Consider the following 23,129-nt stretch of genomic DNA (forward strand, 5'->3'; position numbering starts at 1 on the left):
TTTCAACAATATTTTGCTCTATGTTTCGAAGAAATTTCGCTCCGTTCATGATGTTAACTTCCTCTGTTCTAGTAAACCACAATCGCTGTATATCTATAGCATAATGTCGCATAATAGAATTGACCAAATCTCTCTCACTAAAGGCAATAGTTAATGACTGCATTGATTCTGCTTGCTCAGCAAAATGTTCGGACATCGACATTCCTGAATCGCTTGAATATACCGCATTAATCAATTTATATCTTATAGATTCCTGAATTTGCTCGGTCCAATAATTTCGTCTAAAGTCAATCTCGAAGTCGGCGAACGTAGTCCAACCTTTCGAGTACAAGTCCATAACCTTCCGAGCATGCCCCGAAATGCAACCTAACGCTATATCTATTTCGCGATCTAATCCGTTTACCGCCCTTATATATTTCTTTAATCGTTTTAGAAAAACGATGGGGTTAGTGAATGGTTTTCCGTCGAAATTTGGTTTAGTTACTGACGGCTGTACAACATATAAATTCCGGGTCTCAGATAATGTACTTGTGCTCGCGGTTTCAAGATTTGACCCCTGCCTATCAGATTTTTCATTTTCATTAATCCCGTTCGACTCGTGTGAAAAAACGCTCGCGATTTCATTTGAACCGGTATTTGAATTTAACTGATGTAATTTTGCTTCGAATTCGGTGATTTTTTTCAAAATCAACTCTAATGTAGCATTCCCTAAGGTCGTTGTTTGCTCGTTCGATTCTATGGTACTAACATCGCTTTGCCCCGCACCTACTTGCTTTGTTCTTCGTCCTTTCCTACCTGAAGACATCCCTTTTTTTTTTCAATTTTACCCTATTCCTTTTACCTACTTTGGTACTATCTTAAATATTTTTAATTTTTTACTTTCCGTGTAAAATTTAGTAATATGCAAAGTTGTAATTATTTAGTAATATGCAAAGTTGTAATTATTTAGTAATATGCAAAGTTGTAATTAGAATAATAGTGCAATACTGCTATAATTTGCAACCACATGCGCGAAGTGCTTTGATTATATGAATTCCCAGACTTTAAGCAAAATTTGTTAAGTCTAAGAAATAAGCAAGGAATAATTGCTCGATCTCTGTAGTATCTTCTGAAAACCTGTAAATTTTACATTTATAAGACATACAGCTTATTTCTGCTCTCCTGCTCCCCTTATACATAAATAAATGTAAATGTACAACATATATATATAAAATAATCATGCAAAGTGTGTCCTTAAAACTTATAATTTATAAATAGTAATGTAAGTTTATAAATTTTTCTCTCTCAAATACCCAATCACAATTTCTACGTTGTGTTATTTTTATGTTAATGTAAATCTAGTCATATCGTTATTTCGAATACGTACATAGATCCCTGGTCACTCGGCATCAAATTTCTGTGATGGTACGCTGTGATCGTCTATACTAGTGGTTAAGATTAGGCATTATGAGGAGATAAAAATAAGAAATAAACTCAGCTGAATTATAGAAACACCTAGGTATTTAAGTCATGAGTTATTTACAAGTAATTAATTGGTACAGTACGTTGGGTGAACACGTAGACTTCTCGACCAGCTAACAGGTTTACACGGATTGAATTATAAAAAAAATTAATGTAATTTTTTAATTCCTCAAAATAGATATAATGAGTGGAGAGATCTGCTAATTTAGAACGTCCTGTTAGTGTGGAAAATCAGTTGATACGTGTATTTGCCTTATTTAGGCCATCGGTTTGAGACCAACCGGCATTCCTTAAGCACGGGGGAAATACCTACGCTGAAACTTCAGCCTTGATCCATGTTATGCGGGGCACAGCAATTGGACCCTCCTATTTTCGCTGCGAAGCGTTTTCAATTGCCTAGGTACGGAAACCTAGGTTCTTTTCAATGAGCTCTGGGCTCGCCCCAAAACCATGGTATTTTTGTATATTTATATATTTGTTTGATTGATTGTCAATAAATTGGCCAATTTATTAGTTCGGAGAGTCCAGCTGTATAAAGACATGACGTGTTTGCTTTGTGCCAGAATCTCGCTGTTGGTACGTCACCAATCAACCATGTACCATAAAATATCAAGCAAAGAAATTACAAAGTACAGCAAAACTAGTATTTTTATCTTATCAAAACTCGGTGATTCACAAATTCAGCTGGCGTCGGTTTTAACAGATAATGTTACCTAAAATGCTGTTTGGGAAAGATCGGTACACCATAAAAAAAAGGTACCTACCTGCCTCGCCATCTGTCCTCCGGAGGCAGCGTGTACTCCATTGTCTCGTTCAGGGTATTTTTAGTAGGTAGATGAAATTTAGCTGTTTCTCGAAAGTAAAAGGTCCCTTTGTCTTTAGCCTGAGATTCGAACTCAGCCGACTCTATTATCTTTAGTAGTGGAGAGCATTCTTGGTAAATTAGGTACTGATCGTTTTGTGATAGTAAAAATATACGGAAAAACCATCGTGAGAATTTCACATAATGGTATAAAATACCATATGATGAAGGAAAACTTGATCGAGAGTTCTCTATGAAGTCCGCGCTCAGTAGTGAGCCGGTGAAAGCTGTTCATGTTGATGAAGACGATGTTTATACCGTGGTAGCTAGTAGTTTATAGCACACCACCTTATTTTAGCTATTGAGTGATTTTTCTACCAAATCAATAATCGTAACGACAAAAGTCATTCCATCGGACTGCATTAGACTGCTAATTCAATTATAATCCCTATTTAATGCTGAATAAGAGCTAGTATTATAATTAGATGAATTGCTGAAAAAAAAACTAGGCTAAATTTTACTTAATAGTAAAGGAATTGTGATTGGTATGTAGGTCATATGAGAAAATCTTAATATTGGAGTTCAAGTTAGTTCGATACATGGTTTCTTTGTATCAATGGCTTTGTTAATATTATAATATGGTAGTCTAGCCTCCAAACAAATTGAATCTCCATTATTAAATGTCTAGGAAATGTATCTAAATATAGCAAATAAAAGATGACAGTTATACCCAAGTGCATTTATTTCTGGTAAATAAGTGTTTATTTACTCATACAGTTGAGTATTTAGAAAAAGAAAGAAGAGAAACTGAATTTATTATTTAGACTGGAAATTAAGTAACTTTATTATATTAATTAATTCCCGGCCGAACATTTGCTTCCTAAGCCATACTAATTATTGAAAGGGAAAAGCAAATATTCAAACGAAAAAACCCTTTCGGCTTTAAATAATGTTATGTACACCATTTTATCTAAAATACACACATGCCCACATAATTAATGAAGATATTGTCTATAATTCTTATTTCTATAATAAAGTAAATTTTAAGGACACACAATTATGCACAGTTATATACAATCAATCTAGATATATCCAGATCCCAGCTCCACAGTTAGTTATTTCGTCTCATTTAAACACTTTGGTTTAAGTAGTTTAATCTTATGTTCAAACGTGAAGTTGACTCATTGTGCGGTCTAGAGTATAGACACCTTTTCTATAGCCTCGTATTCATAATTTGAGGATTATGTAAATCATTATAACACCAAACAAAATATGCAGGACCACCTCTGTTGATGCCCGGTTGTGGATCTCCGATTTACGTCATATAAAATACAAAGTGTGTAATACATTATCTGGATTCATTTCTAATTAAATCAATCAATTAATTTAATTAACTAGGGTTGTGGAGCTGATTTCAAAATAATCTAGTTAAAATTAAATGTAAATTAGTACATCACCATATATCAGCTTCTGCTGGCCCGGATACACACTGATTAATTAAGATTTTACACTATCAAATTTTACTAGTTACTAATTTTAACAATACTAAAATTATTATTTAAACTTTACAATTTTTCTTTTCTCAAAAAAAACTTTAATTTAGAATATCGAAATGGATGTCGAGACAATCTCGAATAGAGTGATGAGTCTCGAGGCTGAGGACCGAATGAATTCCTCGACCACCGTCCTTCCTCCTAATCGTCATCCTTCCCCACCTTCCTCTTCCTGTAACAGAAAACACCCAGCAAAAGCATTCTGATATCTCATTGGCTCGCCTCCCGCGCATCTGAACTTTTATTGATAAAAGAAGAATTGACGGCCATTTGACACACCTCGATTTCCCTGAATGGTCCGATTTTTGGCTCCACACTCGTTATTTTGTTCCCATGCCTTTTTTTTATTTCACGCATCTGTTAGCAGTAAATAGCATTTATTTATTATACTTCTAAGATTTCTAAGTTAAAATTGACGGTTTTCTCAAATTTATGACCGACCCTAACGCAATTTAGCTTTAGAGCAATTTCCTTTTAAATACTTAGGAACTTAAACTAATTTATTTGTTTGTTTATGGATGGACTCAAAGAAAAGTTTTAAGACGTATTTCTCAGTGTTTAATTTATTTCATTTTTAATTTTTTTGTTCTACCATTCTTTGAACCTTCAGAGTGATTTATCTTTGTTTTACATGCCGTTTCCTTTCTAAGAGCAAAATTTAAAGAGATGACAAAAAAAAATTTATAGTGAATAGGTATGACTATCTCAACGTGATACAGTCATCTGATTGGTGGAACGGACACTGTGCGTTCGAGCGCACTATGAGACCTCATAGTAACGTTTGTGAATACGGGTGTCAGAGTCCGACATAGCTTTATGGATTGCGAAGCTGAAGAATGTGCACATAGTTCGAAAAAAACCGGCCAAGTGCGCGTCAGACTCGCGCACTGAGGGTTCCGTACTCGGGTATTTTTCCAACATTTTCCACGATAAATCAAAACCTATTATACATAAAAACAAATAAAAATCTGTTTTAGAATGTACAGGTAAAGCCCTTTCATATGATACCCCACTTGGTATAGTTATGTTACTTTGAAAATTGAAGCACATTTTAATTTTTTTTAAATGATGTAACCACAAATTCGCGGTTTTCAGATTTATTCCTGTATTTATGCTATACCTACCTGCCAAATTTCATGATTCTAGGTCAACGGGAAATATCCTATAGGTTTCTTGACAGACACGACGGACAGACAGACAATAAAGTGATCCTATTTAAGGGTTCCATTTTTCCTTTTGAGCTACGTAACCCTAAAAAGATCCCAACTCAGCATCAATGCTGTATACCTTGCCCATACACAAAAACATACAACACTGGTTTTTAGCTTGCAGTTCACCGGTAGTAGTTTGGTTTGAGAGCTGTTTAACTTTATCTTGGTTGCGTTTCCTGAGGTCTTCTTCATGACAACACAATACACATTACAAGTACATTTTTCCGATAGCTTAAGCACTTACACTGTCTGCTGCCTTAACAGGGCTCTCTCCGTCACTCGTTTCATACAATCGTAGTTCCAATTTCATTTGAATATTAAGCAACCAAAGTCCATGAAATTTTGCAGACATATTCTAGAAACTAATATCTGTGTCTGTGGTGTTTTAGATTTTTCTAAAAATATGTAGTATTAAAATTACAGGGGCTCAAAGATTTGTATGTAAATTTTTCAGACCGCGTAACCTTGAAACCGAATATTTTAACAGAAATCTGGAAAACCACAGACATAGAGATATTAGTTTCTAGAACATGTCTGCAAAATTTCATGGACTTTGGTTGCTTAATATTCAAATGAAATTGGAACTACGTTTGTATGAAGCGAGTGACGGAGAGAGCCCTTTTAAGCACTTACACTGTCTGCTGCCTTAATCACAATCATTATAAATTTGTCTCCAACGCTATATTGACACGTATTCCCACGCCTAAGGAAACGTTGCCCAAGAATGCGTTTGGCGTTTTTCTCACTTCCACCTCACCTTGCGAGCTGTGTGCGTTTTTGTGTGTCTATTATCAATCGCATTTGTTTGCCATAAGAATTGATAATTATACTATAATCAAATATGGTGTAACATTGTTGTATTTAGACATTTGTTTTACCTTATATACCTTGTACAGGGTTTAACCAGGACGCTTGCAAAAACGAAGGCAGGTACTGATGATTACAGATAAGGTACCAAAAAAAAAACACAAAAAAGAATTTAACAAACTCTGTATTTTTTTAATGTACACAATATATTGCAAATAAAACATCTGACTGATGCTAGAGGTCAACGAAAGTTACGTAAATATGTCGTAGGTGCGTATGATTGGGTACGACAATAGTGCAACGGGTGGGGTTTGAACCGCCGACCTTTCGGAATTCAATCCGCTCCTCAACCGTTGAGCTATCGAGGCTCTGAGATTATTTTAACTTTATACATTTTTGTTACAGAATCAGAAAATAGTAGCAGAGATGTCGGTTAATCGGATATGCGGGCTACACCTGGGTTCCGTAGGCGTTATAGCCGCACTGTTGTACCTCATTGACATATCTACAGCAGTAAGTATGCTAAACAGTTTGTTTTTTAGAGTTCCGTACATCAAAATGAAAAAAGGAACATTTGTAGGATCCCTTCGTTGTCTGTTTGTCGTGTCTGTCAAGAAACCTATAGAGTACCGATCACTTCGTTGTCTGTCTGTCGTGTCTGTCAAGAAACCTATAGAGTACTGATCACTTCGTTGTCTGTCTGTCGTGTCTGTCAAGAAACCTATAGAGTACCGATCACTTCGTTGTCTGTCTGTCGTGTCTGTCAAGAAACCTATAGAGTACTGATCACTTCGTTGTCTGTCTGTCGTGTCTGTCAAGAAACCTATAGAGTACCGATCATTTCGTTGTCTGTCTGTCGTGTCTGTCAAGAAACCTATAGAGTACCGATCACTTCGTTTTCTGTCTGTCGCGTCTGTCAAGAAATCTATAGGGTACCTACTTTCCGTTGACCTAGAATCTACAGAAATTTGGCAGATAGCTAGGTACTTAAGGGGAAAAATAGAAAACCATGAACTTGTGGTTACATCACACAAAAAAATTAAAATGTGTTCATTAACAAATCTATACGTATAAAAAAATTGTAAAAAAGTGGTGTCTGTACAATGGAAATATATTAAAAAAAAGTAGCAGGGGTTGTTATTATATCGATGCCGAACCCGAAATTGCAATTAATTTTTTTTTGTCTGTTTGTCTGTTTGTCTGTGTGTTTGTGCACGCTAATATCAGAAACAGCTTATTCGATTTAGATACGGTTTTCACTAATATATTGTAGTAAGCTTCACTTAACATTTAGTGTTTATTTCATGTCAATCGGTTCATAAATAAAAAAGTTATGTCAATTTAAAGAATCACGGCGAACATTTTTAACGTACCACCCAAACGGCGGTATATTATGTAATTCAAAATATGCTGCCCGATAAGTCACTATTCCACGCGAACGAAGTCGCGGGCACAGCTAGTAATTAATATTTTAACCCCCGACCCAAAAAGAGGGGTGTTATAAGTTTGACGTGTGTATCTGTGTATCTGTGTATCTGTGTATCTGTCTGTGGCATCGTAGCGCCTAAACGAATGAACCGATTTTAATTTACTTTTTTTTGTTTGAAAGGTGGCTCGATCGAGAGTGTTCTTAGCTATAATCCAAAAAAATTGGTTCAGCCGTTTAAGAGTTATCAGCTCTTTTCTAGTTATCTTGTAGAAAAGAAGGTTAGATAACCGTTAGGTTCTTAATATTATGTCAAGCTGTCAAGATGCCTTCACTTGTCGGGGGTGTTAAATTTTTAATTTACACTTGTCAACTTTTAAAGTAAGATAGCTATACCAAGTGGGGTATCTTAAGAAAGGGCTAATACCTGTATATTCTAAAACAGATTTGTATTTATTTTTATGCATAATAGTTTTCGATTTATTGTGCAAAATGTCGGGAAACACCCGAGCCGAATACGGACCCTGGGTGCACGAGTCTGACTCGCACTTGGCAGGTTTTTTAAGCTGACCAATTTAGTTTCACATAAGGTGTGAACTGTGAAGTCTTTAGTCATCCGCACTGGGCCAGCGTGGGCGACAATAGCCTAACCCATTCTCATCTCATCAAGTATTACAAAGCATGCCGGCCATTAACTATTGTTGCAGATAAAAAACCTATGTTCACAGCTACTTACATTAAAAAAAAAATAAACAAAGGCAATAATTGCCTGCTAGTCTATAAATCCTATTTAAAAAGGTAATAAACATTCATAATTCCTTCTAAATTACTATAATATCTTAGTATTAAATCATTAGAAGACTTGAATAATTATTTTTAATTAGGCGGTTCTGAGAAAGACAACTTATGACTTAAGTATTTGTAAATTGTGACTAATGCAACTAAACACTTTTTGGGGTTTCCTTTCACGATTTATTGCGATGTTCTAGCTCGGAAAAGAAATATTTCATACACCCAAAATATGATGTTCATAATTATTACGTACGGAACCCGTAAAGAATGAGGCCCGGTTCGCACTTGACCGGTTTTTAAGCAATTGAATACCACTGCTTAGCGGTGAAAACATCGTGAGGAAACCTGCATGCCTGTTCATGCAGGTTCTCCATGTTCTCACAGGTGTGTGAAGTCTGCCGATCCACACTTTGCCAGCGTGTGGGACAGTGGCCTGGGCCTACACCATAGGTGTCCAAACTACAGTCCACTGGCCAAGAAAAAGAAAATATTAAAAGAAAAACATTTTATTGCATTCCAGGGACCCATAAAAACATGGCTTAAACTTAGTCAAACATAGATTAAAAATTATTAAAATAAAAAAACCGGCCAAGTGCGGGTCAGACTCGCGCACTGAGGGTTCCGTACTCAAGTATTTTTTCCAACATTTTGCACGATAAATCAAAAACTATTATACATAAGAATAAATAAAAATCTGTTTTAGGATGTACAGGTAAAGCCCTTTCATATGATACCCCACTTGGTATAATTATATTTTTAACCAATTAGGAAGCAATTACCTATTGACACAAATAACCTACGATCAAAAGAAAATATAAGTCGTAATAAATGTCATTTTAATGGATTCATCATTGATATAGAATTAGAATTTAATTTGCAATCTAAAAATATCTAAGTAAGTTAATTCGCGTAATGAAATCAAACATTAATTATTATTATAAATGAGATTAATATAATTAGATTGTGGACTAAAGACCGAAATCTATCTATATATTATACTAGCTGATACCCGCGGCTTCGCCCACGTGGATTTAGGTTTCTAAAATCCCGTGGGAACTTTTCATATCCCAGGACAAAAGTAGCCTATCCGTAATAGCCCGTCCCCGGGATGCAACGTGTTTCTGTACCACGTAAAAACCATTAAACGGAGGATCCTATAAAAAGCCCGAGGGATCACCAGGATTTAGGAATGCAATTTCTTACAGCATCAGGGTTGAGGAGTTGGCTCCTCGAGGTCAACGACAAAGTCTTTACTTGGTACAGATACCTTCAATATTAATCAATTTATAAACGACAGTTTCTAAATCCCATCAGTTTTGGTGGTCAGGTCCCCTGCAGCATCAGGATTGAGGAGTTGGAATCCAAATTTTTTACGAAACAATATTTTTTTATGATAAAGATAAGTAAGTAGATATAATAATAGTATAGTAATAGTATTTAAGATAAGTAAATACTAAGTAGATAAATTTCAAACACCTAGTTTGTTTGTATAGTCCACGCGGACTTATCTGTAGACGGGACCCTTAAAAGAGATCCGTGGCGATGACTTGAGAAGAACTAATAAAACCTATTTTTTCCAGTCGTTAGATGGTTACATAGCAGGGCAGGACTACCCTGCCTACGAGGAGGTTCCACAGGGCCTAACCTTTACGTGTGACGACAAAATACCCGGATACTATGCTGACCCAGAGACCAGCTGTCAGGTAAGAGCCTAGCATCTACTTGTTATTCCATTTTTAGAGTTCCGCACCCAAATACTAAAAAGAAACGAGAACAAACGATCTGCTCGCAATTTTTATTTAAAAAACAACCGGCCAAGTGCGAGTCAGACTCGCGCACCGAGGGTTCCGTACTCGGGTATTTTTTTTTTTCACTTTTTGCACGAGAAATCAAAAACTATTTATGCATAAAAATAAACTACATCTGTTTTAGAATGTACAGGTCGAAAAAATAACCCTTGGTGCAAGAGTCTGACTCTCACTTGGTCGGTTTTTAACCGACTTCAAAAAAAGGAGGTCCTCATTTCGTCGGAATCTTTTTTTTTGTTTTTTTTTCTTGATTGGGTAAAATACCCTATTCTGTAGACGGCCTCATCACACAGATATTTGCGTATTTTTTGCAGATTTTCACCTTGTTTCTTGGTTTATCTGAAGACTGAATGTATCTTTTTCCAGGTATGGCACTGGTGTGTACCCAGCATCGGTGGCAATATCCAATACTCCTTCATCTGCGCTCCGGGGACTGTCTTCAACCAGAGGACGCGAGTTTGCGACTGGTTCTTCGCGGTAACTAAACTTAAACTAAACACCCCTCTTTTTGGGTCGGCGGTTAAAACGGAACCCTTATGAGATCACTTTGTTGTCTGCCTGTCTGCCCGTCTATCGTATCGGTCAAGAAAACCTATAGGGTACTTCCCGTTGACTTAGAATCATGAAATTGGGCAGATAGGTAGGTCTTATAGCGCAAGCAAAGGAAATAATCCGAAAACCGTGAATGTGTGTTAAAATTCAAAGTAAGATAACTATACTAAGTGGGGTATCATATGAAAGGGCTTTACTTGTACATTCTAAAACAGATTTTATCTATTTTTATCCTAAATAGTTTTTAATTTATTGTGCAATATGCCGGAAAAATATCTGAGTACGGAACCCCGGTGCCCAAGTCTGATTCGCACTTGGCCGGGGTTTTTTGACAAGCACGATAAATCAAACACTATTATGCATAAAAAGAAATAAAAATCTGTTTTAGAATGTACAGGTAATTTAGTCCTTTGATATGATAGGTACCTATATAGTTCTCATACTTTGAAATTTCAAACACCCCATTTTCCCCCCTTTTTTAATTAAACTAAAAGTAATTTTCAATTATTTTTTATTCCAATGATGCTGGGCTACTATTATGTACAACTGTTCCAAATTTCATGTCGATAGATTTAATAGTTACCTACTGAAAGAATCGACTGTGACAAACGGACGGAACGAAGAAAGTCGTCATATTAGTACGGAACCCTAAGAATCCTTGGAGTTGCTTTTGAAAAATATAATGTTCAGAAAATATAACCTTCTTAGGTAATTCCTCTTTCCATTCCCGAAAACCGAATGAAAATCCTTACTATAATTTTTAAAGTTAGCACAAACAAACACGAACTTTAAATTCTAATGTAGTGATTTGATATTTTTAATCCCCGACCCAAGAAGAGGAGTGTTATAAGTTTAACGTGTGTATCTGTCTGTGGCATCGCAGCTCCTAAACTAATGAACCAATTTTGATTTAGTTTTTTTTGTTTGAAAGGTGGCTTGATCGAGAGTGTTCTTAGCTATAATCCAAGAAAATCGGTTGAGCCGTTTGAAAGTTATCAGCTATTTTCTAGTTACTGTAACCTTCACTTGTCGGGGGTGTTATAAATTTTTAATTTTTTGTTTTTCTCTCTGATTTCTCTGAAAACTTTGATTTCTCTCCTCAGGTGGATTGCCCGAATTCTCCAGCGTACTACGCCATAAATGAAGATCTGTACAAAGACGAAGCTGGGAACTACATTGCTGGGAAAAAGAAGTAGAATAATTAGTATTTTTACTTATTAAATTAACTTAGGTGTCATAAAGTATAACATTAACTGGAGATCTACAAAGTGTTCCTAAAAATATTAGGCGTTATTGATTGATTGATTGTTAATATTGCTAACATCAATAATATAGAATTGATATTCAGGCCAACTACCTTTATAAACATATAACATACCTACGAAAACCTACAAAATGAGAAAGATAGATGAAATCTTTGTTGCACACAATAAGATTAAAAGGAATACAACACAAAAGGAGGAAAACAAAAAACAATGTATGCAAAGGCGGCCTTATTGCTTAGAGCAATCTCTACCAGACAACCTTTACAATTAGAATATGAATTCATAATGTATAAGAATCATGCCAGAGAAATGGTTATTAAATAACTAATTAAATAATAACGTAATATTCTATGATGCCTGATTATTTAAAATAGCAAATTCATATTGCTACAATTTGATAATGAAATGATTTTTAGATATTAAGTATTACACTTTACACACATTATCACACTTTGTAGACCTCCATAACTTATGTTTATAGTAAATTAAAATATTATACGTAACTAAATAAATTAAAGTCTCTTCTAATAAAGCTCCTTAACAGGGCTCTCTCCGTCACTCGCTTCATACAATCGTAGTTCCAATTTCATTTGAATATTAAGCAACTAAAGTCCATGAAATTTTGCAGACATATTCTAGAAACTAATATCTGTGTCTGTGGTGTTTTAGATTTTTCTAAAAATATGTAGTTTTAAAATTACAGAGGCTCAAAGATTTGTATGTAAATTTTTAAGACCGCATAACTTTGAATCCGAATATTTTAACAGAAATCTGGAAAACCACAGACATAGATATTAGTTTCTAGAATATGTCTGCAAAATTTCATGGACTTAGGTTACTTAATATTCAAATGAAATTGGAACTACGTTTGTATGAAGCGAGTGGCGGAGAGACCCCTCTTAAACTAATTTCTCTATCAAATTAATGAAGCATAACTTTATAAAAAATGGAAATAATCTAAAGTATGTGTATATTTCTAAAACAATCATAGTTACCATAAATGTTAAGCAAAAACGTACAGAAAACATTAACAAGAAATTTTTCCTCAGTTTTGCACTATAAACTAAAACACTGTAACTAACAAAAAAATGTAAAGCATATTTTAAACATTTTCAGGAGAGGAACAAGTAACACGGTGTATGACAGACGATTTTCGACCAGACAAAAAAGACACGAAGGTAGAAGGCGAACAAACAGACAAACAACTACGACACAACAATCGACTGATGACCACTAACCACTTATATTGAAGTTAAGGACATTTTTGTATACTCTGTCCACGGGAAGAAGTTAGTATAGGGCTATCTCTGTTGTATAATTCCATACAAATGACAGAGAAGAAAATCTCAGTGGGCGTTAACCATTGAGAGTCACCAACCAATCACAAACATGTTTTCAAAAAAACATTCGAAATTCAATTCGAAAATATATTTTCGTTTGAGATAAGTTGGTGTCTCATAATGGTTAACGCTCACTGAGTTTTTCATCTCTGTCATTTGTATGGGATTACATAACAGAGAGAGTCCTATACTAACTTCTTTCCGTGGATAGAGTAAAGGTAAATATGAGTAATTGTCAAGTCTCAGTGTTCGTTCTATTTTCATACAATACCTAATTATAATATTATATATTTTAGGCTAGATATTATTATATCTTGCTTGATAATTATCTACTAATTAATCTCCTTATTCTGTCAACAAATACTTACTGTATCTAATATTAATTAAAACATTTATTTTTAAAATGTCAGTTACCATCTTTTCTGTATGTTTCGTGTTAAGTCAATAATTTGTAAATAATTAGGAACAAAACCTTTTTATTTTTATAATAAAATGCTGCGTAATTAATTTTTTGTAGTTTTCTTTCTTTATAAAATAGATAGAAAGATAGATAGATAGATAGAAGGCTTTATTGCACACAAAAACGTAAAGGAACACAGCACAACAAAGGAAGAAAACAGAAAAAACAATTGTGTGCAAAGGCGGCCTTATTGCTTGGAGCAATCTCTACCAGGCAACCTTTGCTGAAAGGAGAAGCTAGTGTTAGATAGTACCAAAATGGTGATTGCGTTGTGGTTAAAACGTTAGCTTCATATTCGGGAGGCCTGAGGTTCGATTCCGGCCACGCACCTCTAACTTTACAGAGTTATGTGCGTTTTGATCGTGAATATAACTTGCTTTAACAGGGCTCTCTCCGTCACTTACTCCATTCAATTGTAGTCTCAATTTCGTTTGAATACTCAACAAGTGTAAATTAAAAAATTTCAACACCCCCGACAAATCATTTGCAAATAAATAATTATGTATATCTAGGCAACATCCATCTTGACAGCTTGACATTTGTCAATTGACACTTGAATATTATGAACCTAAGGGTTATCTAACCTTCTTTTCTACAAGAAAACTAGAAAATAGCTGATAACTTTTAAACGGCTGAACCAATTTTTTTGGATTATAGCTAAGAACATTCTCGATCAAGCCACCTTTCAAACAAAAAAAAGTAAATTAAAATCGGTTCATTCGTTTAGGCGCTACGATGCCACAGACAGATACACAGATACACACGTCAAACTTATAACACCCCTCTTTTTGGGTCGGGGGTTAAAAATACAAATTCCATTGAGTATGATTGGTTAGTATTCCAATGAGAGATGAACCACGTTTATGGAGCGAGTGACGGAGAGAACCCTTTTAACGGTGAAGGAAAACATCGTGAGGAAACCTGCATGCCTGAGAGTTCTCCATAATGTTCTCAAAGGTGTGTGAAGTCGCCAATCCGCACTTGGCCAGTGTGGTGGACTATGGCCGAACCTTCTCATTCTGCGAGGAGATCCGTGCTCAGTACTGAGCCGGCGATGGGTTGATCCAAGTTAGCTCTTGGTTTCAATTTCACCTGGTGGTAAGTGATGATGAAGTCTAAGACGAAAGCAGGCTAACCTGGAAGGGATATGGCAGTTTTTATTGAACCCATACACGGTTTCGACACGGCATCGTACCGGAACGGTATATCGCTTGGATGATGATCCACGCGGACGAAGTCGCGGGCATTAGCTAGTAACACTACCCTGTTATGACAGAACTAGAGGATGCCCGCGACTTCGTCCGCGTGGATTTAGGATTTTAAAGATCCCGTGGGAACTGTTTGGTTTTCCGGGATAAAAAATTGCCTATATCGATAAAATGGACGCAAGCTAAGTACCTCGGTACCAAGTTTCATACAAATCGGTTAAGGGCATGGGTTTTGAGGAATCCCGTGGGAACTCTTTGATTTTCCGGGATAAAAAGTAGCCTATATCCGTCCCCGGGATATGAGCTAACCCTGTACCTTTCGTCAAAATCGGTTAAACTGTTGGGCCGTGAAAAGGTAGCAGACAGACAGGCAGACACACTTTCGCCTTTATGATATTAGTATGGAAGTATGGATATAAAAGCTTAGGTGCTATGCAACTACGTAATCAAAAAGTGATGGAACTTTTTGCATATCACACTAATATTATAAAGGCGAAAGTTTGTATGTGTGTGTGTGTGTGTGTGTGTGTATGTTTGTTACTTCTTCACGCAAAAACTACTGGACGGATTTGGCTGAAATTTGGAATGGAGATAGATAATATCCTGGATTAGCACATAAGCTACTTTTTATCCCGGAAAATCAAAGAGTTCCCACGGGATTTCAAACCTAAATCCACGCGGGCGAAGTCGCGGGCATCGGCTAGTTTCAATATAAATTATGCATGTTATGGAGTCAGCTGATTACGCTTGGTGCTTGCAATGCCTTGGCGATGCTTGTGTGGGTAACCGCAATAAATGGTGTAAAGGTGTATTCACAATGTTGCAAATAAAGTTAAGACCAATATGTAGTAACGTGACGTATATTAAATTGTTGTGTAAGGTGTATTTCATAATGTTGCAACTAAAATTACGACTAATATATCGCAGAGGGACGTGAGGCCTGTTAAATTGTACTTAGTTGCGAATTCAGTCATCTATACTTAATATTGTAAATATAGTATGTCTGTCTGGTAGCTTTTCATGTCCCATCTGTTTAGCTGATTTTGACGTTTAATACCTGATATTTTTAACTTTTTAAAAGTTTACAGACTAGCTCTTGGCTGCGTTGGGGGTTTGTTTTCGGCACGACCTCTAACTTTTCGGAGTTATGTGCGTTTTAAGCAATTAAAAAAGGTATATCGCTGGCTTTAAAGGCGAGGGAAAACATCAAAATTCAAAATTCAAAATGTTTTTATTCAATTAAACTTTTACAAGTGCTTTTGAATCGTCAAAAAAGTCTACCACTGATTCGGAATGCCGTTCCTACCGAGAAGAACCAGCAAGAAACTCGGCGGTTGCTCTTTCTTAAGTACATATTCAATTTACAATAATATGCCATCGTGAGGAACTCTGCATACCTGAGAGTTCTCCATAATTTTCTCGAAGGTGTGTGAAGTCTACCAGTCACTTGGTCAGCGTGATGATAGCCTAAACCCTTTCCATTCTGAGAGAAGATCCGAGGTCAGTAGTGGGCCAGCGATGATAATGATAATGAATAATAATAAGTTTAAAGTGTAGGATTTCTACATAGTACAACAAAGTCTAAAGTACATAGTAAAACAAAGTCGCTTCCCGCCGTCTGTATGTACGCTTAGATTTTTAAACTGTAATGGGTGAATATGTATTAGTTAGATAATATAAGGGTAGCAATAAAGAGGTCTTGACACCAAATGGACGTGTATAAATTACAAACCTCAACAACTCTACAAAACTACGCAACGGATTTTAATGCGATTTTCATCAATAGATAGAGTTATTCAAGAGGAAAGAATATACTTATATTTTTATACTGTATTGTATTAATTTGTTGAGATATGACGCTAATTATTCAAGATGTTGGACCATATCAAGCCGAATGAGAGCTTTCATTGAAAATGCTAATAACAAAATAGCCTCACTGATACCACATTAACATCTAATTGCAGCCATGCGAAGCTGGGGCGGGTCGCTAGTATACAATAAATCACACTATAATATTATAAAGGCGAAAGTGTGTATGTATGTATGTATGTGTGTATGTTTGTTACTCTTTCACGCAAAAACTACAGAACGAATTTCTCTGAAATTCAGAATGGAGATAGATTATACCCTGGATTAACACATAGGCTACTCTTTATCCCGCAAAATCAAAGAGTTCCCACGGGATTTTGAAAACCTAAATCCATGACGAAGTCGTGGGCGTCAGCTAGTCGCATAATAAAGTAACCAATATAAACGAAACCTTATTTCCATCACCGAGCGCTAAGCAATGGCTGCCCAAGCATAACCAGTCGCCTCAAAGCCTTCACGGACTCACGTCCGTTGCTAGCGCTTAAAATTAAAAAAAAAAACTCTTTTTGGCATACAAAACCTACTTGGTAATAAACATAGTGATATAATCTGTGCCTGTGACAGTTTCGTACAATTTGACAGTTTACTTTTTTTTTTTTAATAATAACTTTAGTGCATGCAAAGGCATAACTTTTAACGGTATGTAGCATTTAGAAGTTTAGAGAATAAATTATTATGTAATTATACGTTTTAAGTATTGTTTTTTTTTATACTTAGTTTGTTTTAATTATACATCAAGGTGTATAGATAATATTATAGGTTTCAATATATTCATTTAGCCATATTATAGTTACATGTTAAAAAAAATTAATGTCTGTAGGTTCTTTCATAACGTACTTACCTATATGATCGCGTAACGTTCTGATTCAGATTGAGTTAAAACTTTGTACAGTTGCTGTTGAAACTTGAGGTTTCTGACATAGCAATACCGACGTACAATAGATGGCGCGAGAGTCTAATTACAACACATGTAAGCTAGTAAGACAAAGAAATTATGTCTTATATGAATTTTTATGTTAAGCTTATTCAAGCAATAGGTTCTAATCCATACTAATATCATAAATGCGAAAGTGTGTCTGTCTCTCTGTATGTCTGCTACTTTTTCACGGCCCAACAGTGTAACCGATTCTGACGTTTGGTAGAGTTAGCTTTGTATCCCGGGGACGGACGTAGGCTACTTTTTATCCCGTAAAATCAAAGAGTTCCCATGGGATTCCCAAAAACCCGCCCGCTTAAGCGATTTGTATGAAATTTGGTACCGAGACGTAGCTTACGTCGCTGTAATTGACATAGGCAACTTTTTATCCCGGAAAATCAAACAGTTCCCACGGGATCTTTCAAAAAGCTAAATCCACGTGAAGACGCGGGTATCCTCTAGTATATTATAATCATAATCAAGCCATTGCCGGCCCACTACTGAGCACAGGTCTCTTCTCAAAAGGGTTTTAGGCCCTATACATTTGTCATATCTATACATATTATAACAGATATAATGTATGTATGTTACGCTATATCACGTAACACTTTTCGTAACTTTTTTTGGCAATGCAGTTATAACCTGTTCATTATTAAGGTCACAATATGTTCCGAATGTATTGTTGATTCAAAAATACCGTACGAGTATGTATCATTTGTTTAGTATGTAGTATGGGAACGAATTAGCCAGCTGAAGTGGCAGTGGGCAGGCCACGTCTGCCGCGGAACTGATGGCCGCCGGGGCAGACGTGTTCTGGAGTGGAGACCGCGTATCAGCAAGCGCAGTGTGGGACCACCTCCGACCCACTGGACTGACGACCATAAGAGGATAGCGGGAAGTGGGTGGATGAGGAAGGCGGAGGGATCGTGTGTGGTGGCGCGCTCTCGGGAAGGCCTATGTCCAGCTGTGGACGCAAACAGCTTGATTGATTGATTGATTGATCGATTGCGGTAGAATGACAGCTACAATGTCACGATCGCAATCACATCTGATTGGTTGACGCTCGCTCACTATTGGCTACAATGCATTGTTGCTATCGCAATCACAACAATTGCGATTGTAAAAAAAAAACCTAAAAAAAACGGCTTCAACAACCACAAACACTACCAACAAAAGTAACTACAAACCACAAAAGTAAAAAATAAATTGAGTTTATAAGCTGTGCGTCAACCGGAACCCTCGTTGTGCTAGCCTGACTCGCACTTGGCCGGTTTTTGGGGTAGGTTTCCTTTAATGGAACCTCACTTTGTTGTCTGTCTGTCTGTTTGTCCGTCTGTCTATCGTGTCTGTCAAGAAAACCCATAACTCGTTGACCTATAAGCATAAAATTTGGCAGGTAGGTAGGTCTTATAGCACAAACAAATAGACACAATCCGAAAACTGTAAAGTGGTTATATCATTAAAAAAATGTGATCTTGAAAAGTTCTAAATAAAACAGTTAGGTATATCTTGTAAGATGGTACGGAATCTTTCCTACGCGATTGGCACTCGCACTTGACCATTTTTTTAAAGTAAAGAAACTTAATCAACAAAATTCTTTGATACAAATTCTCACGGTTAAACGAAATTTACCTTTATTTTAATTAAATTTTAATGAATGTTAACAGTCATTGCAGAAGTGTCGCAACTTAGTTTTGCGGCAATTTGCTAATTTTGCGCTGCGATTGCAAAAAAAGACATTAAAGACCCTAATTGCGCCGTTTTTTTTTTACTAAAATATTTACATAGAAACTTTAGAAATATATTTATCTATACGCTCATTAAAATCTTGATCATGGATTTAAAATGTGTCCCTTATTGACATAATTTATTTACGTACATCTTTAACAGGGCTCTCTCCGTCACTCGCTTCATACAAACGTAGATATTCTGTTATTGATATTCTAGAAAGATAATTCAAGACATATTCTAGAAACTAATATCTATGTCTGTGGTTTTCCAGATTTCTGTTAAAATATTCAGTTTCAAAGTTACGCCGTCTTAAATATTCACATACAAATCTTTGAGCTCCTGTAATTTTAAAACTACATATTTTTAGAAAAATCTAAAACACCTCAGACACAGATATTAGTTTCTAGAATATGTAAATGCAAAATTTCATGGACTTTGGTTGCTTAATAGTTAATATTCAAATGAAAATGGAACTACGATTGTATGAAGCGAGTGACGGAGAGAGCCCTGTTAATATGAAATATCTATTAAGCTTTTTTCATGAATACTTTCCATTTTTGTTGTACCTATTCTACTCCCTTTACAACCTCTCGCACTGCCAAGGGTCACTGGTAGAGGTCTCTTGTAGAGATAACTGCTTCTCTGTCCACTTTTTCTTTCTTTTTCTCTTTATTTTTTGCAACTTTCTGGTACAAATAGAAAAAAATAACAAAAATAATTTTGTAAATGAATAAAAAACTATAATAGTAACGCAAACTTGCCTTTTAAAATATTTTTTAACCAAGTAGACCGTACTTATAATAATTATCATAATCATAATCTAAAAATTCGTTTGTTTTGCTAGAATATGGTACATGCTTATTATTTTTATAATTTTCTCAAAATTTGAATTACTTAGTTAAATATTTTCGTATTGAACATAATATTTTTAACGTATTCGCGATAATGCATAATTTCGTAAACCTATACAATTATTTTAACTTATGACTGGTAAAATGTAAAACCTTAATAAGTTTGTGTGAACGGCCAAGGCGTACTTTTTTAACCAAGATGTAGGGTTTGTAGAATCAGAGCTTGTAAGTAGAGTTATTTGTTATTTATTGTTATAAATGTGACATAGTCAAGAGCATTTAAGAGCTATATACTTTGGACTTGGTACAGGTCCCATGGCCAGCACAAATCTAAGCTTGGCTAGGGGTTTGGCTCTACTAGAGATCTCATAACTTTTTAGCAGTGAAAACATTATGAACTTGTGAGTCTTGGCAACCTTTACATGAAATGTTTTTGGTGGGATTATACTTACCATAATATTATTATATTAATCTGTCACGAATTTGAAGAATATTTTAAGTAATAATATTTAGTTCAGTGCTTCAGTTTTTTAAGTTTATCAAAAAAACGTCGCACATTATGTTACTTTTTTGTAAATACATACATAGAAACTCTTTACAACTAAACTGAAAAGTATTATAAATTAACGAAAAAAACTGCGTTTTGCAATTTAATAGGTTACATAACTCCTTTAGGAGTCGACAAAAATGATATAAATCAATCAATTATTCATATATTTACTATTAAATTACCATTATTCGAAAACCCATCACTAAATACATTTATAAAGTGTAACTAGACCAAATTACACTGGTACTATTAAGTCATGGACTAACCATTTAGAAAGAACTATGGTTGAAAGTGAATGTTTGGAGTTTGTAGTTCAAGTTATATTGGTTTTGTGCTACGTATTTTATACTTTCACTAAACGTAAGGCCATTTGTTACATTGAGTTAGAGCATAGAGTAGCAAACTAAATCTGCGACACGATACTAGGACTATAATGAAAAAAACCGGCCAAGTGCGAGTCAGATTCGCGCACCGAGAGTTCCGTACTACAGTCGTGTTTTTCGTCAACATTTTGCACGATAAATCAAAAACTATTATGCATAAAAATAACTAAAGGTAAAGCCCTTCATAATGATACCCCACTTGGTATATTAATCAAAAGCACTTGTAAAAGTTTATACTTTATTTGAATAAAAATCTATTCTATTCTATTCTATTCACTATTGGCTACAATGCATTGTTGCAACAAGAATAGCATAAACTTAGCCAATAACAACAGTTGCGATTGTATAAATGACTAGATGATGTCCGCGACTTCGTTCGCGTGGATGTAGGTTTTTGATAATCCTATGGGAACTCTTTAATTTTTCGGAATAAAAAGTAGCCTATGTGCTAATCCAGGGTATAATCTATCTCCATTCTAAATTTCAGCCCAATCCGTTCAGTAATTTTTGCGTGAAGGAGTCATACACACACACATTCACACAAACTTTCCCCTTTATAATATTAGTGTGATAGTGTGATTGATGCAGGTTGAATCGAGCTACAGTTCTTGTCGCATATTGCTACTCTAGTAACTATCAACTCTCTGGCTCGCTATATGTGCGACGCTAAGTAAATAACTTAACGCTATATTTGCTTGAAAAAAAATTAGAGTGAGAATCGTAGAAAATCGTGGTTTGATACATTAATGTTTTTGTTTTTTGTGGCATATCCATTTAAGATTACGATGGGCAAGTTATAATGCATTTAAATTTTTTAATCAATATAATATATACGTACCTACTTATAATAAAACTGGATGATTTCTATACATCTATATTCCATTCTATGTGTCTGTCTGCTATTTTTTCGCGGCCCAACAGTTTAACCGATATTGATGAAATTAAGTAAGTACAAAGTTAGTTTAGAACAAGGACATAGGCTACTTTTTATCCCGGAAAATCAAAGAGTTCCCACGGCATGATTTGGTACAGAGGTAGCGTGCATCCCGGAAACTGACATAGACATTTATCCCGAAAAATTACGGTGAAGGCTTTGACGGTGAAGGAAAACCGTGAGGAAACCTGCATGCCTGAGAGTTCTCCATGTACTCAAAGGTGTATGAAGTCTGCCAATCCGCATTGGGCCAGCGTGGCAGACTATGGCCTAAGCCCTTCTCACTCTGAGTAAGGACCCGTGCTCAGTAGTGGGCCGGCAATGGGTTGATCATGTCTTACAAAACATGTCCACGTGGAATGGTGCCAAGAATACTGGCTGCATTTTCGGGCTGGACAGCCAGGCTGATCCGCTGCGCAAAAAAAGAGCCAGGCCTTCTGTCACCCGATAAGGCTATTAATCGCGGTGAAATGTCTCGTAAATATTTGGCACTAAGGTTGAAATCTATAGAGCACACTTTGAGTTTGCGTAGACTTACGTTTCAGTTAAAATGAGACAGACTTATGTTAGCGGTATAACGCTGTCTCGTTTTAACAGTGTCTTAAGTCTGAGCAAAGTCCAAGTGCGTTCTATAGATCTCAGGGTAAGACTCTATCTTGGAGTCTAGTTTTGCCGAGTTTTTATCCGACTGCGGCAAAGCCAAAAGGAAGGGTTATGATTTTAGCAGTCTATGTATGTATGTATGTATGTGGGTTTGTATCAGATTCTGTGTGTTCCACCGTAGCGCCTAAACTACTGGACCGATTTTGATGAATGAGGTGTCAATCGATTCGTCGCAAAGGTCCGGGTGACATAGGCTAAATTATATACGAAAAAAAATATGACCTAACGGATGTTACTTGAAAAAAATTGGGGGTCGCCAAAATTTTTTTTTGCTATTGTATCTAGTGGGATGTCAAATGAAAGAGGAAAAAATTCCGAGTTCATAAATGTAAATTTACTACAGCATTAAAATATACCAAGCGACAGAAAAACAGTTTTAGTATAATATTTCAGCGTTTATTAAGACGATCGCAGTCGGGTTTTAGTTTCCAACTTTATCTTGTTCGAAGTCCCTACAAGAGACCTATGTCCAGCTGTGGACGTCTGTCGATTGATAATAATGATGATGATGGTTCTTTGGTATGATAGCTATGCCTCCAATGGTCAG

General features: G+C 35.8%; 2 protein-coding genes across 6 annotated transcripts in view; both read left to right on the forward strand.

Annotated features, from left to right (window-relative positions):
• Positions 1 to 6,218: 6,218 nt before the first annotated feature.
• On the forward strand, positions 6,219 to 13,524 carry LOC123879077. Its single transcript, XM_045926586.1, has 5 exons — positions 6,219 to 6,347; positions 9,633 to 9,755; positions 10,227 to 10,337; positions 11,516 to 11,604; positions 12,794 to 13,524. The coding sequence occupies exons 1-5, from the start codon at positions 6,261 to 6,263 to the stop codon at positions 12,912 to 12,914; spliced, it is 531 nt and encodes a 176-aa protein (XP_045782542.1). The 5' UTR covers positions 6,219 to 6,260; the 3' UTR covers positions 12,915 to 13,524.
• A 3,482-nt stretch (positions 13,525 to 17,006) lies between these two features.
• Positions 17,007 to 23,129, forward strand: part of LOC123878953 (nucleolar protein dao-5) — a 62,569-nt gene continuing 56,446 nt past the window's right edge. For all 5 annotated transcript variants that reach the window (XM_045926333.1, XM_045926339.1, XM_045926332.1 and 2 more), the window contains exon 1: positions 17,007 to 17,193. The gene's annotated coding sequence lies outside the window, so the exon portion shown is untranslated. The remainder of the gene's footprint in view (positions 17,194 to 23,129) is intronic.

The sequence above is a fragment of the Maniola jurtina genome, chromosome 27 (genome assembly GCF_905333055.1).
Source record: "Maniola jurtina chromosome 27, ilManJurt1.1, whole genome shotgun sequence".
Classification (NCBI taxonomy): domain Eukaryota; kingdom Metazoa; phylum Arthropoda; class Insecta; order Lepidoptera; family Nymphalidae; genus Maniola; species Maniola jurtina.

Coding starts and splice junctions, on each gene's coding strand:
- LOC123879077 (XM_045926586.1), top strand. CDS start 6,261: ATGTCGGTTAATCGGATATGCGGGCTACACCTGGGTTCCGTAGGCGTT. Junction 9,756..10,226: donor ACCCAGAGACCAGCTGTCAG/GTAAGAGCCTAG, acceptor ATCTTTTTCCAG/GTATGGCACTGGTGTGTACC. Junction 10,338..11,515: donor TTTGCGACTGGTTCTTCGCG/GTAACTAAACTT, acceptor TTCTCTCCTCAG/GTGGATTGCCCGAATTCTCC.